Source organism: Falco cherrug, assembly GCF_023634085.1.
Source record: "Falco cherrug isolate bFalChe1 chromosome W unlocalized genomic scaffold, bFalChe1.pri SUPER_W_unloc_1, whole genome shotgun sequence".
Taxonomy (NCBI): Eukaryota; Metazoa; Chordata; class Aves; order Falconiformes; family Falconidae; genus Falco; species Falco cherrug.
This window is the reverse complement of record NW_026599288.1, coordinates 1,211,711-1,226,559: the sequence shown is the minus strand read 5'-3', so window position 1 is coordinate 1,226,559 and position 14,849 is coordinate 1,211,711. Positions and strand designations below refer to the sequence as shown.

General features: G+C 40.1%; 1 protein-coding gene across 3 annotated transcripts; it reads left to right on the top strand.

Moving 5' to 3' along the window:
* The first annotated feature begins 320 nt into the window (after positions 1 to 320).
* LOC129734842 (nuclear factor interleukin-3-regulated protein-like) lies at positions 321 to 14,143 on the top strand. 3 transcript variants are annotated; one of them, XM_055700152.1, is made up of 3 exons: positions 321 to 621; positions 1,592 to 1,735; positions 12,327 to 14,143. In XM_055700152.1, the coding sequence occupies exon 3, from the start codon at positions 12,511 to 12,513 to the stop codon at positions 13,882 to 13,884; it is 1,374 nt and encodes a 457-aa protein (XP_055556127.1). In that variant the 5' UTR covers positions 321 to 621; positions 1,592 to 1,735; positions 12,327 to 12,510; the 3' UTR covers positions 13,885 to 14,143. The 3 variants fall into 3 exon arrangements, with proteins under 3 accessions (XP_055556127.1, XP_055556128.1, XP_055556130.1); XM_055700153.1 differs by lacking the exon at positions 1,592 to 1,735; XM_055700155.1 differs by lacking the exons at positions 321 to 621; positions 1,592 to 1,735 and adding an exon at positions 9,802 to 9,872.
* Positions 14,144 to 14,849: the final 706 nt, after the last annotated feature.

The following is a 14,849-nucleotide window of genomic DNA, read 5'->3' as shown; positions in this document are numbered from 1 at the left end:
CCTCAGAGTAAGGACAGAGGACCCCTCCACGCACGCGCACACACGCGCAGCCGCACAGCAGCCCGCTGCGGCCCCTATGGAGTACAGAGCCTTTCGCGGTCCTGGCCCAGCGGAAATTCACCAGCATGTCTCATCGCTTTCGCAGAACGTTGGAAAGAACATCCCCTTCCATGCTGCCCCAGCTCGCCAGGGGCGATTACGTAAATGTCTGTTCCGCCCCCCTTACGCGCGTTGCCCCTCGCCTGGGGTGTTATGCAATACCCAGCACATAGACCTACTGTACCTTACGCAGCCCCAGCGGCACAAGGGGCGGGGTGTCTGGTCCCACTCCCCGGCAGCCTCCATTGGCCACCCCTCGAAAGTGCTTGGCGTGAATTAGGGTGTTGCTGCTGTCACTTGCAGCTGACTGACAGGCCTGCCGGGCCATGAAAATAAGTGCGTACGTGCGTTCGTGCGTAGTTCTGACCTACTAACATACATCCTTTCGTGTTGCCACACGTTCCCTCACTCGTTCTGGCTTGCTCTGCACCCGAACAAGTGGGACGCTGTTGCTTGCCCGTCCTTACCTGTCTCGCCTCGGTCAGGTACAGGGGATGCTTCGCATACCGCACCACACTGAAGGTAGGAATGCGTGCTCAGTAGCGTCCTGTGTGGGCGCCGGGGGGGGGGGGGGGGGGGGGGGGGGCGCACGTGTGTGAGTGCAAAGCTGTTTGCTGTTTGCGTGCATGTATAACGTTTTGCTGGCGTATCGATGCCGAGGCTCGGTACCTGAAAGTAGTAGGCACAATGTGTGCATGATTATGAAAGGCCATGGTAATTTCGGTGCAGAGTTAAGGATTAGGTCATTAATTACAACCCTTTTGTGCGTTTACAAGAAAAATAGGAGTTTTGTGCCGATGGACTGTCAGAGGTCGCCAGAGAGATACCATTTTCACACGGTGTTGAGGGATGTTGTTTGTGGACAAACTGAATTAATGGTAGCAGTCTGTCCCACAGCCCCCATATTTTGCTAGGCTGTGTTTGCCTAATCCTTTTTTTGTCACTTTTGTTGCTGTTTTTCAGACTCTATGGGACCAATTGCATAATAGTTCCTGGAAATGTTGCATTATGTAACCACAGAATTTGCTGGCAGTCAGGCTAGGAAGAGGGAGCTAATTATGCAATTTTATAACCTTGCTACAAAGAAACTGGGACAATTGCGCTTAAAAATATAACAGATTTTGTTATAGTACATTTATTAAGGAAAGTAGAGAAAAGGGTAAGTGGGGAGGTAATCAGTGCTTGCTGACCGTGTGTTGTGTACCTTAAAATGAAATTTGTGTTAATCTATATTTAGCCCAATCACATCTTAGCAATTGTGGCTTCACGTGGTATTCCTGGTCTTTTCTCCAAAGCTGTGCATATAGATGTTCAAGGCCATTTGCTTGGATTTTTAACTCCATGCTTTTAGAGCCCTTTTGGCTGTATTTTTAGGAAGATATTTTACCTAAACACTAAAAAAATTCTTTGGTACTGGCTTTTACTTGTCACCCTTTTAAAAGAGGGGAACATGTAATTTAATAGAGGAATTAATTCAAGAAAATGTCAACAGCGCTGAAGAAGTGAGATGACCTGCCTGTGTCCTGACAGCTGCAGTGGGCTCCTGTGAAGAAGTAACGCCAGGCCCAGGAAGCAGAGTACCCCAGTCCCATGAAATCGGGCATTTTAGCGTTGCACACAACAAAAGCAGAAGTAGGTCAGTATGATGTTCTTGGTAGCACTAATCTTCGGTTAGCTGGTGCGTGATCACAACTGGAATGCGTGCACTGTGGGTCACGGGGAATGCTACCGAAGGGAGTATCGCAGCAGTGCTGGTATGGGGCGTGGAGGGGGTCCCGATCCCGCGTCCCGGCGGCTCCGACCGCCCCGAGCACTTGCACAACGCGGGACGCGGAGGTTGCTGTGTCCTTCTACTGGGGATGGCGGTGGGCTGGACCTTTCGAACGTCCGCGTGGCAGCGAGTGAGGGCTGAGGCCACTGCCGCGCCCCGCTGTTCTGGGGCTGGGGCAAGCACGGCGGCAGAGGCTTGCGAGGTCAGGAGGGGTGATGGTGCGGGGCTGTTTGGAACAGAGCGGGCCGGGAGCCATGCATCACTGGTCACGTAGGGGGCGCCTTGCCGCCGCGCCCCGCCCTCCCGCCCGTCTCCCCTTTGTGGGAGCGTCGGTGGGCCGCAGGGCGGGTAGCGGCGGGGCGGATGTCATGTCTGACCGCCGCTTTCAGTCGGCGAATCAGACAGAGCGAGCCCCGTGGGCAGGTATCCCCTCCTACTGCCCGCTCGGCGGCCCAGGAGCACCCCCCCCTCCCGCCCCGGGATTTCGGCTGTGCCCTGCTGCCACAGATTGGGTGCCACTATAGGAAGAGTACGGCTCACAGATAGGCAGTAGAAATCACACCCCCCCCAATCTGAATATTTAAGATTTCTCCTTAAGTCACAAACAATGAAAATTGGCTATTGCTCAATTCTGTTGTTGACAAGTTATTTCAACATTTCAGTGGCAAAAACCTGTGGCTGGAAGTCCCATGTTCTGGGGTCATCTTGTGCTCTGCCCTTGACAGAAGGCTACATTTAAAGTTGTTGATGATAACTTGTATTTAAATATGTGGCAATTTGTGTACGTGTGTGCCTGCCTAAAACAATCTTCTAAGTAGACAAAATCAAAATTACTGTGTTTTTGACTAAACTCTCCAAAGTGAAAATTTAGTAGCGCAACCATGGTGGTATGTTCAATATAACTGTTGTAGGTAGTAACAGTAAAAAATATATATTTTTTTAATGGTGATATTTTTGATACCATGCTCAAACTTTTCTGCTACTTGATTGTTGGGGTCAGGTACACTTTTGCTGTAGTAAAGCTGTTTGGAGTAACTTTTTTTTAAAAAAAAAAATTTCCCTTGTCCTTATATTTGGATGATTGCACTCAGTTTCATTGTGTTCACTAGTACTTATGTAACCTACTTTGAGTCATCTTTGTTCTCAGTAAATTCAGTCCAGAACCTAGTTTAAAATATTGCTATGGACATTAGTTTTACCTTATTCATCCTTATTCAATTAAAATGTTGACTTAGGTAAGAAATTTGAATGAATAAAGCTTCAGGTTTTGGTCCAAAGACCTGATTTAATCCAACCAAATCAAGGATTACTGACTGAAGATCATTGGCATTACCAAATATATCATTATGAGTTCTCACTTTGCAGACATCTTTATTTGACTGTTGAAGTATTAACAGTTTGTAAAATTATTTGCCTTTATTTTCCATTCTTATTTTTTGTCTATTTTTAACTCATTCTCTAAAGGACTGTTAACTAGCTTTCAAAATACCCAGCTTCTTGAATTTGAGTTCAAGGCTTCAAGTTTCTTTTGGAAATTATTTATTTATTTTATAAAGGACCTGATTTGAAAAGTGTCAAAAAGCTTAGAGTCTTCCCATGAACAATAGTGTCATGACCTCTCCCACAGCTTATCTTATCCTAAGAAGGAACAGTATTTTCCATGCTTTGGCTGAAACTTGTAGAACATACGTGCATTCAATCTATTGCAATAAAAGGAATGCACAGTCTAGAAAAGATATCAGTGCTCTGTTGCTTTTTTAAATCTTTTATCTTGAAATAAAGCTCATAAATAAAATAAACCTCTAGATCGTTCTAAATTGACTTATTTTAATAGTTGTGCAAACTATGTTTATGCAATAGTTTCCTTTTCCAGACAGCAGTCTTGCTGCTGTTATAATATCACTATGATGCAATAATGTGTACAATTGAGTCTTATTACACCCATTTAAGCAATGTATCTGACTCCTTGGCTTAATTGACTCTTCTAGGTAACCTTGTCATGATTATTACAGTCAGTTATGAGATATACATGTGCTTAGGATGTGTAATGGGAAAAAAACCCACAAGTTCCTGTGGCCCATTCTATGACAAAATGACAGTTGATTTCAGTGTTAGTATTTTACAGTGTTTGGGGGGGGAAGAATTTCAGACAAGATATATGTCTAATACTGATGGTGATGACTGTCACAAATAAGATTGTGTAAACAAGGGCATACTTAGATGGGATTCAAAATGTAATAGAAAAAATGTTTCTGAAAATGCTTTGGTTTTAAAGATATACCCGAAATGGATTAGTATTGGGACCTTGTTAAATATCCTGCACTTTTTTTCTTTTTTTTCCAATTCCCATGTTGAATTGATCCATACCCAAGTTAGCATACTCTGAGACTGAATCTGGTCAAAAGATATTACATAAATCTATTTTATGTTGGAAATAAATCCTTATTTAAAAATATTTTTCCTTTTTTTGTAACTTGCCACATATTGGTGTAGCTTTCAGTTCTGTCCCCAAAGTATTTAAATAATAAACCAGGTTTTGCCATAAAGATGTCTTCACAGCAGTTAGCAGTATAGATGCCAGTCCTGCAAGATCTCCTTTTCTGATTAGAACCAAACACTTGGACTCTCAATAAAGATAATGAGTCTTTGTGTGTACAGTAGTTTTCCCCTCTGGACTATTTTGCAGGATTAGAGCTCTAAAGGTTGCTATTTATCCATTTCATTTGCAGTGAGTGGTAGAGATTAAGATTTTTTACAGTCACTGTTTATTTTATATATTTGTACTTAAGTTTTTTTATATAATAAGATGCAAGTTTAGAGCATCAGCTGGGATTTACTGACATAATTCTGCCTTTTCATATGGTTATATAAATTTAGATCAGCTGAAGGTCTGGTCCATACTTGACATTTCTAAGACTACAGTTAAAGCATGTTATTAAGGGCATTGTCCAAATGCCTCTTAAATGCTGACAGGCCTGGGGCATCAACCACCTCTCTAGGAAGCCTGTTCCAGTGTTTGAACACCCTTCTCAGTAAAGAAATGCTTCCTAATGTCAAGCCTGAACCTCCCCTGACGCAGCTTTGACCCATTCCCATGCATCCTGTCACTGGACACCAGGGAGAAGAGATCAGCACCTCCTGCTCCATCTCCCCTCCTCAGGAAGCTGTAGAGAACAATGAGGTCACCTCTCAGTCTCCTTTTCTCCAAACTAGACAAGCCCAGAGTCCTTAGCCGCTCCTCATAGGACACTCCTTCCAGCCTTTTCACCATCTTAGTTGCCCTCCTCTAGATGCATTCAAGTACCTTCACATCCTTCTTAAATTGTAGTGCCCAGAACATCACACAGTACTCAAGGTGAGGGCGCAGCAATGCTGAATACAGAGGGATAATCACCTCTCTGGACTGGCGGGTTATAACTGTTTGATGCACCCCAGAATGTGATTTGCCCTCTTGGCTGCCGGGGCACGCTGCTGACTCCTATTGAGCCTGCTGTCAACCAGTACCCCCAGATCCCTTTGTGCAGGGCTGCTCTCCAGCCACTCCTCTCCCAAATTTATAATTGTGCCTGGCGTTACTTCATACCAGGAGCAGATCCAACATTTCGACTTGTTAAATTTCATGCCATTGAAAATTGCCAAATGCTCTAATCTATCTAGATCCCTCTGCAAGGCCTCTTGTCCCTCAAGAGAGTCACCAGCACCTCCCACCTCAGTATCATTGGCAAACTTGCTAATGGTGCATTCAACTCCTGCATCCAGATCACTGATAAAAATATTGAACAGAACTGGCCCTAGAATTGAGCCCTGAGGAACATTGCTGGTGACGGGTCACCAGCCAGATGTAGCCCCATTCACTACAACACTTTGAGCCCTGCCCTTCAGCCAATTCTTCACCCAGTGCATCATGTACCTGCTCATCTCACAGTTGGACAACTTGTCCAGAAGGATGCTGTGAGGGACAATATCAAAAGCCTTCCTAAAATCCAGAAAAACTACATCCACTGCCTTCACTTCATCCACTAAGGTGACCATATCATAGAAGGATATCCAATTAGTTAGACACACTTTCCCTTTGTGAACCCATGTTGACTGTGCCTGATAATTGCATTGTCCTTTAAATGCCTTTCAGTAGTACTCAGTATGATATTCTCCATAATCTTTCCATGAAGTGAGCTTAGACTAACAGGTCTCTAGTTTCCTGGGTGTTCCCTCATGCCCTTCTTGCAAATTGGAGTAATGTTGGCTAGCTTCCAGTCAGCAGGGACCTCCCCAGGCTCCCCAGACCTTTGGTAGATGATCGAGAGGGGTCCTGCCATAACATCTGCTAGCTCCTTTGGTACTCTGGGATGAATCCCATCAGGCCCCGTGGAGTTGTGAACATTCAGCTAATACAACTAGTCCCTTACAATTTCAGTGTCCACAAATAGAAAGTCACTGTTGCCATGGTCGTGGTCCTCCGACTCGGAGGACCACTGGGCAGCCCAAGGTCTGTCATTTTAATATTAAAGGCTGATGCAAAATAAGCATTGACTGCCTCTGCTTTTTCTTAATCCCTATTAGTCAGGTGACCATCTTCAACAAGTATCGGTCCAATGTTTTCTTTAGACCAACTCTTTCTATTAACATACTTAAAAAAGCCCTTGTTAGGTATCTGACACAACGCTGGCCAGTTTCAACTCTACTTGAGCTTTGGCCTTTTGTTTCTTCTCCCTGCGTATATGAACCATGCCTCTGTTATCTTCCTGCGGAGCCTGACCTTGCTTCCAGATATCATACAATTTCTTTTTTTCTCTTTTGCTCCATGAAGAGTTTCCTGTTCAGCCAAGCTGGTCTTCTGCCCAGCTTGCTTGACTTATGACACAGTGGCATTGTCTCTGCCTGTGCTTTTAAAAGGTGGTTCTTAAAGACTGACCAGCACTCATGGGCTCCCTCAAAAACAGATCCCCTGGGTACTCTACTAAGTAGCTCCCTGAATATCTTAAAGTTTGCTCTCCTGAAGACTAGGGTAGCAACTCTGCTGTCCTTTTTTCTCATTACAGTGAAAATTTTAAATTCAGCCATTTTGTGATCACTGTGGTCAAGACAGCCACCTACCATCACACCTCCCACGAGTCCTTCTCTATTCACAAACAACAAGTCTAGGAGGGCATCTTTCCTAGTTGGCTCACTGAATACTTATGATAAGAAGTTATCTTCCACAAACTTGAAGAATTTCCCAGACTTGCTTATCACAGCAGTATGGTATTCCCAAGTTGATGTCTGGGAAGTTGAAATCTCCCATAAGGACAAGGGCTTCTGTTCCTGAAATTTCTCCTAATTGCCTATAGCATAACTCATCAGTACTATCATCCTGACTGGGCGATCAATAGTAGACTCCCGCTACATCTCCTTTGTTTTCCATTCCCCTAATCCTCACCAAGAGGCTCTCAACCACATCATCCCTATCTGTAAGAGCTGTACAGCCAAACTTCTCACTTGTATACAGAATTCATCTCCTCCACCTTGTCTGCCCTGCCTATCCTTCCTGAACAGGCTCTAGCCCTCCACCCCAGCACTCCATCATGAGGCTCCTTCCACCAAGTCTCCCTAATACCAATGATATCGTAGCTCTGGGAGGTGACTAATGCTTCAAGCTCATCCTGTTTGTTTCTCATTCTGCGTGTGTTGGTGTACAAGTGTTTCGGATACACTCCTGAGCCCTCCATGCTCCCTGGAACAGTGTAAATGTTCTCATTAGCATTGGCGCCCTCAGGTTGTTCCATGTCAACCCTTGACTTACCTGCTGCAATCCTGTTGGTATCCCCTTCCCCCATGGATTCTAGTTTAAAGCCCTATCAAACAGTCCTGCCAGCTTATGCTCAAAGATGTTTTTTCCCTATCAAGACAGTTGGATCACATCAGGGCTCAGGATATCATGTCCCTTGAAGGCTCTTCCATGGTTTAAAAACCCAAACTTTTGGCGCAGGTACCAGTCCTGGAGCCCCAGGTGCTGATATCCTGGGTATACCTGTTTCTTCCAAAGTCTCCCTCCATTATTGGGGGTACTGAGGAAAACACTACCTGTGCTTTTGAAGTTTTTAGCATTCTTCCCAGGGCTCTGAAGTCTCTTGATTGACCTCAGACTTTTTATTGCAACATCATTTGTACCCGTGTGAAAGAGTTCAATAATAGAAAGCTGCCTGTCAGAGTAATTAACATTTTTATTTTGTATTTTTGTTTTGTTGCCCTTAATTAGGGGAAAACAATAAAATAAAACAATAACACAAAATAATGAATTTCAGTATTTGAAATTAGAGATACTGAGATTTTATTTGCAGAACATTGTTACTATTAAGTTATTGCTTTATGCAGTCTAGGTTTTCCTGCTGTTAAGTGATTTGATATTTAAGTAAAATGTCATGATATATATTTATAATTAAAACTCAGAGAAGCAAAGGTAATTTATATATTACTTTATATAAATATTTAATGTTTTTCTTGGCTTTGGACAAAATGAACAGATCTGATAGAATTATACTAACTTTCTAAGCAAGCTAAAGAAAATATTGGTTGAATTTGCACCCATTAACCTTGACTGACCTTTCTGAGGAACAGCTATTTTTAATATGTTTAGGTCTCTCTAAGTAATAAATTTGCTTTTGTAATTTGTGTATTTTACCTTTGCGAAAAAAACTAATGAGTTAATTTGTAGTTATTAAGATAAACAGTAACTTAACTAATTTTCCTAACAATGAAAATATTTTATATAAATTACATATGACATCAGCTTTCTGGATACAACTTGGAGTTGGGTAATATGAAAGTGCAGTAGTATTCCAAGTGCCATGATGAGCTTTTTTTATTATATATATATTTTATTGAAAAATGTCTTAATAAATTAATGATTCTTGATGTTTGCATAAATTATATTGTATAGACACCTACCATGATTTTCTTTCCATAAGACAAAAAAATCAACATTTTATCAAAAATGCTTCATCTTCAGTATGAAGCATCATCATCAGTATTCCACTGATCTAATTACATGTTGATCCTGGAGCCATAAACACTTAAAATGCCTATGAAGTTGTAAGAAAAGGGAACCCTAATGCAGGAGTAATAGTTCTGTATTTCTCCATGTTGTTGTAATGGATTCAGCAGTAATTGGTGGTAACATTACTATTGTAAAGTTTGGTTCCTTCTTTGACCTTGGATAATCTATAATAGCATAACATCCAGTTACCCAGCTGTTATGGTTTAACCCTGGCTGGCAACCAAGCACCATGCAGTCGCTTGCTCACTCCCTCCCACCCAGAGGGATGGGAAGGAGGATTGGGAAGGAATGTAAAACTCAGTGGCTGAGATAAGAACAATTTAATAAGCAAAGCAAAAGCTACGCACACAAGCAAAGCATAGCAAGGAATTGATTCACCACTTCCAATGGGCAGGCGAGTGTTCGGCCATCCCCAGGAAAGCAGGGCTCCATCTCAGACATAACAGTTATTCAGGAAGACAAACACCATAATGCCAAATGTCCCCCCTTTCCTTCTTCTTCCCCCGGTTTATATACTCAGCATGATGTCATATGGTATGGAATACCTCTTTGGCTAGCTTGGGTCACCTGTCCTGGCTGTGTCCCCTCCCAATGTCCTGTGCCCCTCCAGCCCTCTCGCTGGCAGGGCCCAAGAAACTGAAAAGTCCTTTATTTAGTATAAATGTCACCCAGCAACAACTAAAAACATCAGTGCATTATCAACATTGTTCTCACATCATAGCCAAAACACAGCACTGTACTAGCTACTAAGAAGAAAATGACACCAGAATCCAGGACACCAGTGTTTCCAGAAAGTCCAAACTTCATTTGCTCCCCATTGCCTAGACTCTCTTACCCATAAATCTCTAGGGATAATATCACTATTCCAGTGGAGTTGACATCATTTTTTTTTTTCAGCAGGAGCAGAATTTCACTGGAGATGAACATAGATGTAAGCAAGAAAGAGTATGTTGGATGATTGCAGTAGAGGTTGGTTTGGGCTTTGGAGCTAACATCCTCAGTTAAAGAGGGTTTCTTAATTATTATAGACCTGAAAGGTGCAATATTTCATGATATACTTTTTGTCTATGAAAAGCAGTAATGGTAGAGTACCTCCAAAATGTTTAAGCATTGTTTAGTTAGGCTGTGTATCCATCAACTAAAATTAAACTAAATTTCCTCCCCTGTATGTGCATAATAATATTTCTGTATCTCATAAAAGTCTTGAGGTAGTTAGTAAATGTTTTAAAAATGCTTTGTAGATAGAAAGTACAAAATATATACTTCAGTTTTTCATATTACAGAGTACAAACTAGTCATGTTTGGGTATCTATGAGTAGGTTCTATATCAGCCCTGGTATGTGAACAATTTTTTAAATTACGTAACCTTTGACAGAATGCTAGCAATAATATAATTAAAGATACCTATGTGGAACATGAAAAACAACAACTTGAAATATGTGCAGTCATATCATTGTGAGCTTTTGTTGTTTTTTGGCACTTTGCTACATAGTAGTTTGAGCTGTTTATTAACAAGACAGTGATAAGTGCATAGTTCTTCTTTAAAATGGGAAGTGAAAAAGTGAAAAGTGCATTTACTTTCCTTTTTTTTTTAAGGACTGAGGTAAATTTTGTAGACACAGCTTTACAAAAGTGAAGTTTCTTTGAAAGCATCTGACTGCTTGAAATGGGATTTAATTTAGTTTTGTAGAATTGCTATCAAAACATTAGAGCAACAGAATTAAATAATTTAGATATCTCATTACAAAATACATTCTGAAAAATTAAGCTCGGAGATAATGTGAATTGTTTTGATAAATACAAATAATAATATGCTGTTACTCTGGAGAAACATGTGTATGTGTGGACACCTATGTGTGTATTGTAAAGCAGAACTGACAAATTACAAAGAACAGAGGCAAGATTGAAGGACTGGGTTACAACCCTTTGACAGATTTCAAGTATTATGATCTGAATATGCAAGTCTCCAGGGTCAAATTCTTAATGTACTATTTTAACATGGATAAATTAAATTTTCCTTATTTCTGCATATGTAATTTCTTGCTTAAATAGTATGAATTCTATGGAATCTATTTGGATCTGGGATTGTGTCCTGCTTCTATTGAAGCCAATGGCAAAATTGCTGTGGGAGCATGACTGGATCTGTAATTGATAGGGTCGAGTGTTATTAGACTGTTACATTGGCACTCAATGTCATTAACATCAAGCAACAACAACAACAAAATCTTTAATAATTACTAATGTAAAATGAAATGTTGCTTTTATAATACTTTATGAGGGAGTGATAAAACAATTGAAAAATTAATCATAAGGGAAAATATAGGAATTTGAAATATAATCAGAGGAATCATTACAGTTAATTCATTTACATGTGAATACTGATGTTTTCCAGTGGAATTATAAAATGCAAGTGAAGTGAAATGGCCATTTTTATTGAAGACATTTTACCATTATCATCAGATGGAATTTAATTTGTTTACAGACTCAGTATTGGGCTGATCCATGTGGAGAGCTATTAACAAACTAAGGCTTTGAGTCCTGTTCGTAAAGCAGCAATTTCAGTTACCGTGATAAAAGTATTCAGGAAATATATGGAAATAACTAGAGCTTTATTATTGTTTTGTTAGCTGACTAAAGCAATGGCATTAGAACTACATACATTACATAAATATCAAACCAGTATGACTGACATAAAACATGTGGCTTACATTTTTGTCTTGACTACTTTACTGATGTACTCTGGCTGAAAGCAGAGTTGAATGCTGCATGAAAACCCACCATTGTTTTGATACTCACTTATTTGCTGTAGACTTACAAGCTTACACTACATTCATTCACACACATTTTTATATATATATATATATAAAAAAAATAAATTTATAGGGTACAAAAGCAGTAGTTAAATGTTGAATAACTTTATGGATAACTGTTATTTTAAGACAATAGAAAGCACTCTAGCTTCTCTAAATCAGTTTATTTTTATTCTGCAGAGGACCCAAATATATAGCATTTCCAAATCATGCACCACAGCTTTTTTCTGAAGAGATGTTTTAATTTGGAAGGACAAGATACTTTCCACTGCTGCTCATCAACGTCTGATATTCCACAGTGTTAAGTGCTAGGTTTAAATTAGTCAGTGATATTATGGAAAGTTCTATGACATTATTTTCAGATCAGAATTCAAATATATAATTGTTTTTATTAATTTCCCTTGGATCATATTATATTTGTTTTGGAAGCAAATCTGCTACCTAGGTATCGTAAAGCTTGGAATATCAGTTGTTTCAGTGTCAAGCTTCCTTCATATTGCAGCAGGTTTAATGAATCAAATGCATGCTAGTCTAAGCTTTTTATTGAAAGTTACTTTTGAATGTCCCAAACCAGCAATTCCTAAACAGTAATCAAATTCTCTATTTATTGAAGGTTATTTAGAAGATTCTCATCACCTCTGCCAAGAAAACTGATCTAGACATTTCTGTTTGAGAATATGAAGCAAAAGGAAGAATATGTGTGGATTTCAAAGTACTGTATTAAGTTGTGGTATGAGAAGTACTGGGGAAATAGTTTGCTCTGATGCTCATTGTAGATCTATTACAAATTGTTTCTGATGCAGCTGAGAAAAATGCAGACCCTTAAAAAGGAACATGGACCTGTTGACACAAGTAGCAATGTGGACAAAGTCATGGTACTTAAGTCTACTTCAGCAGAAGTGTCTGAAGAATTGTCTACAAATGAAGAGATACTTCTCACTGAAGCAAGTAGTGGAAAAAGCAAATCTTCGGCTTGCCGGAGAAAGCGAAAATTCATTCCAGATGAAAAGAAAGATGCTATGTATTGGGAGAAAAGGCGGAAAAATAATGAAGCTGCTAAAAGATCTCGTGAAAAACGACGACTGAATGACCTTGTCTTAGAAAACAAACTAATTGCACTGGGAGAGGAGAATGCCACTTTGAAGGCAGAGTTGCTTGCTTTGAAGCTGAAGTTTGGTTTAATTACTTCTGCAGCCTATGCCCAAGAGATACAGAAACTCAGTAGCTCAACAGCTGTGTATTTTCAAGATTATCAGAGTTCCAAATCAAATATTAACTCATTTGTGGATGAACATGAACCATCTATAGTTGATAGCAGTTGTATTTCTGTTATTAAACATTCTCCTCAAAGCTCTATGTCTGATATGTCTGAAATATCATCAGTAGAGCATACTCAATCCAGTTGTATGCAAAACAACTGCAGAAGTCCTGAAAAGAAGTTCCAAATTATAAAACAAGAGCCCATGGAATTAGAGAGAGAGCCAAGAGATGACAGAAGTTCACATAAAGCATCCATATATTCACACTACGTGGGAACTACCTTTAACATGTACTTACCTTCTCCTCTGTTTCAAGTCAAGAGGTCCTCCAGTAATTCCCCCAGAACTTCAGAAACTGATGACGCTGCAGTTGGAAAGTCATCTGATGGAGAAGATGAGCAGCAGGTTCCTAAGGGTCCAATCCATTCCCCAGTTGAACATAAAAATATTTGTGCAACAGTTAAAGTTCCAGAAGTGAATTCTTCAGCTTTGCCTCACAAGCTTCGAATTAAAGCCAAAGCCATGCAAGTTAAAGTGGAAGCAGTAGATAATGACTATGATGCTGCACAAAAACTATCATCACCTATTGATATGTCATCAAAAAGACATGTTGAGCTTGAAACACACACTGCACAAGAATTGGTGCATTCTTCTTGCACTCCTTTCTCAGTTCAAGTGACTAATATCCAAGACTGGCCTCTCAAACCAGAACTCTGGCATCAAAAGGAACTCAATGTAAGAATTCAGAGTGGTTGCAAAACTGAAGTTGTTGAAATAAAAGACAGTATCTTTAATGTTTCTGAGTCAGAGAACCTGTATTTGAAGCTGGGCATAGCAAACTTATCTGCAGAGGTTGCTTCCCTTAAAAGACTTATAAATACACAACAAATCTCTACACCAGACTCTGGTTAAGTTACTACTGAATAAAGGCTTATTTTTGTTTTTTAAAAACAATGTAATTTGCAGTAGATCAATATGTTTTGTATTATGCTGACTTATCACTGGACTTGTGATGTTATTTCACTGTATTGTTCACAGTGTCTGGTGTCTGTGCACAATTATGGAGACTAGGATGTGTTATGATCATTATGCCTTGTGTATAGTCAAGTAGCTGGTACAAAGGCTATATATAGTGAACTTTGTTTTCTTTTTTTTCTTCTAAAGTGTGCAAGTTACCAGTTACAATAAAATATTGGTGATAAACACAAAACATCTATTCCGGTTCAATTGATTTTTATGAACTTGTAAAGATGTTGTTAATTAAATATTTAAAAAGGCTTGTTTCTTACACTGTGCTCAACTTATATGTTTGGGTATTGTTGACGCAGAAGGCTTGGACACAACTTATACGACCAATGTGATCAAGTTAGTGCCACTTTATTAAGGGATACACAGCAATTTATACTCTACAGATGCTATTAATAGACCCACACCAATTTATACCCCCAGCTAAAAATACACACGCTACGCATGCTTTGTTATGTACAAGGTGATAGGTTAAAACTACTCGTTCACACGCTTCCACCTCCCCTATGATTGGTCCCGGTGTGGTGCCCACACACTGCGACCCCCTTGTGCAGGCATCCTGTTTTTTCTCATCTTTCTGTCCAACTCTCTTATCTCTCTGTGAATACACAGTTTCTTTGTCTCCCTTGGCCTTGCATATGTCCTTCACAACACCTGCAGCTTGTTAGAGCTGCAGCCAACTCGGTCTGCTATTACAACAAAGTTACTTGGTCTGGATTGCTCCTAATATATCTGTTGTCTTCCAGCCACTCCACAGGGTTTTACAGCCAAACTTACACATATTTTAAATTTTATTTTTTTTCCTTAAGATGTCTTTTAGAAGACAATTGAAATAAAGTAGACATTTATAA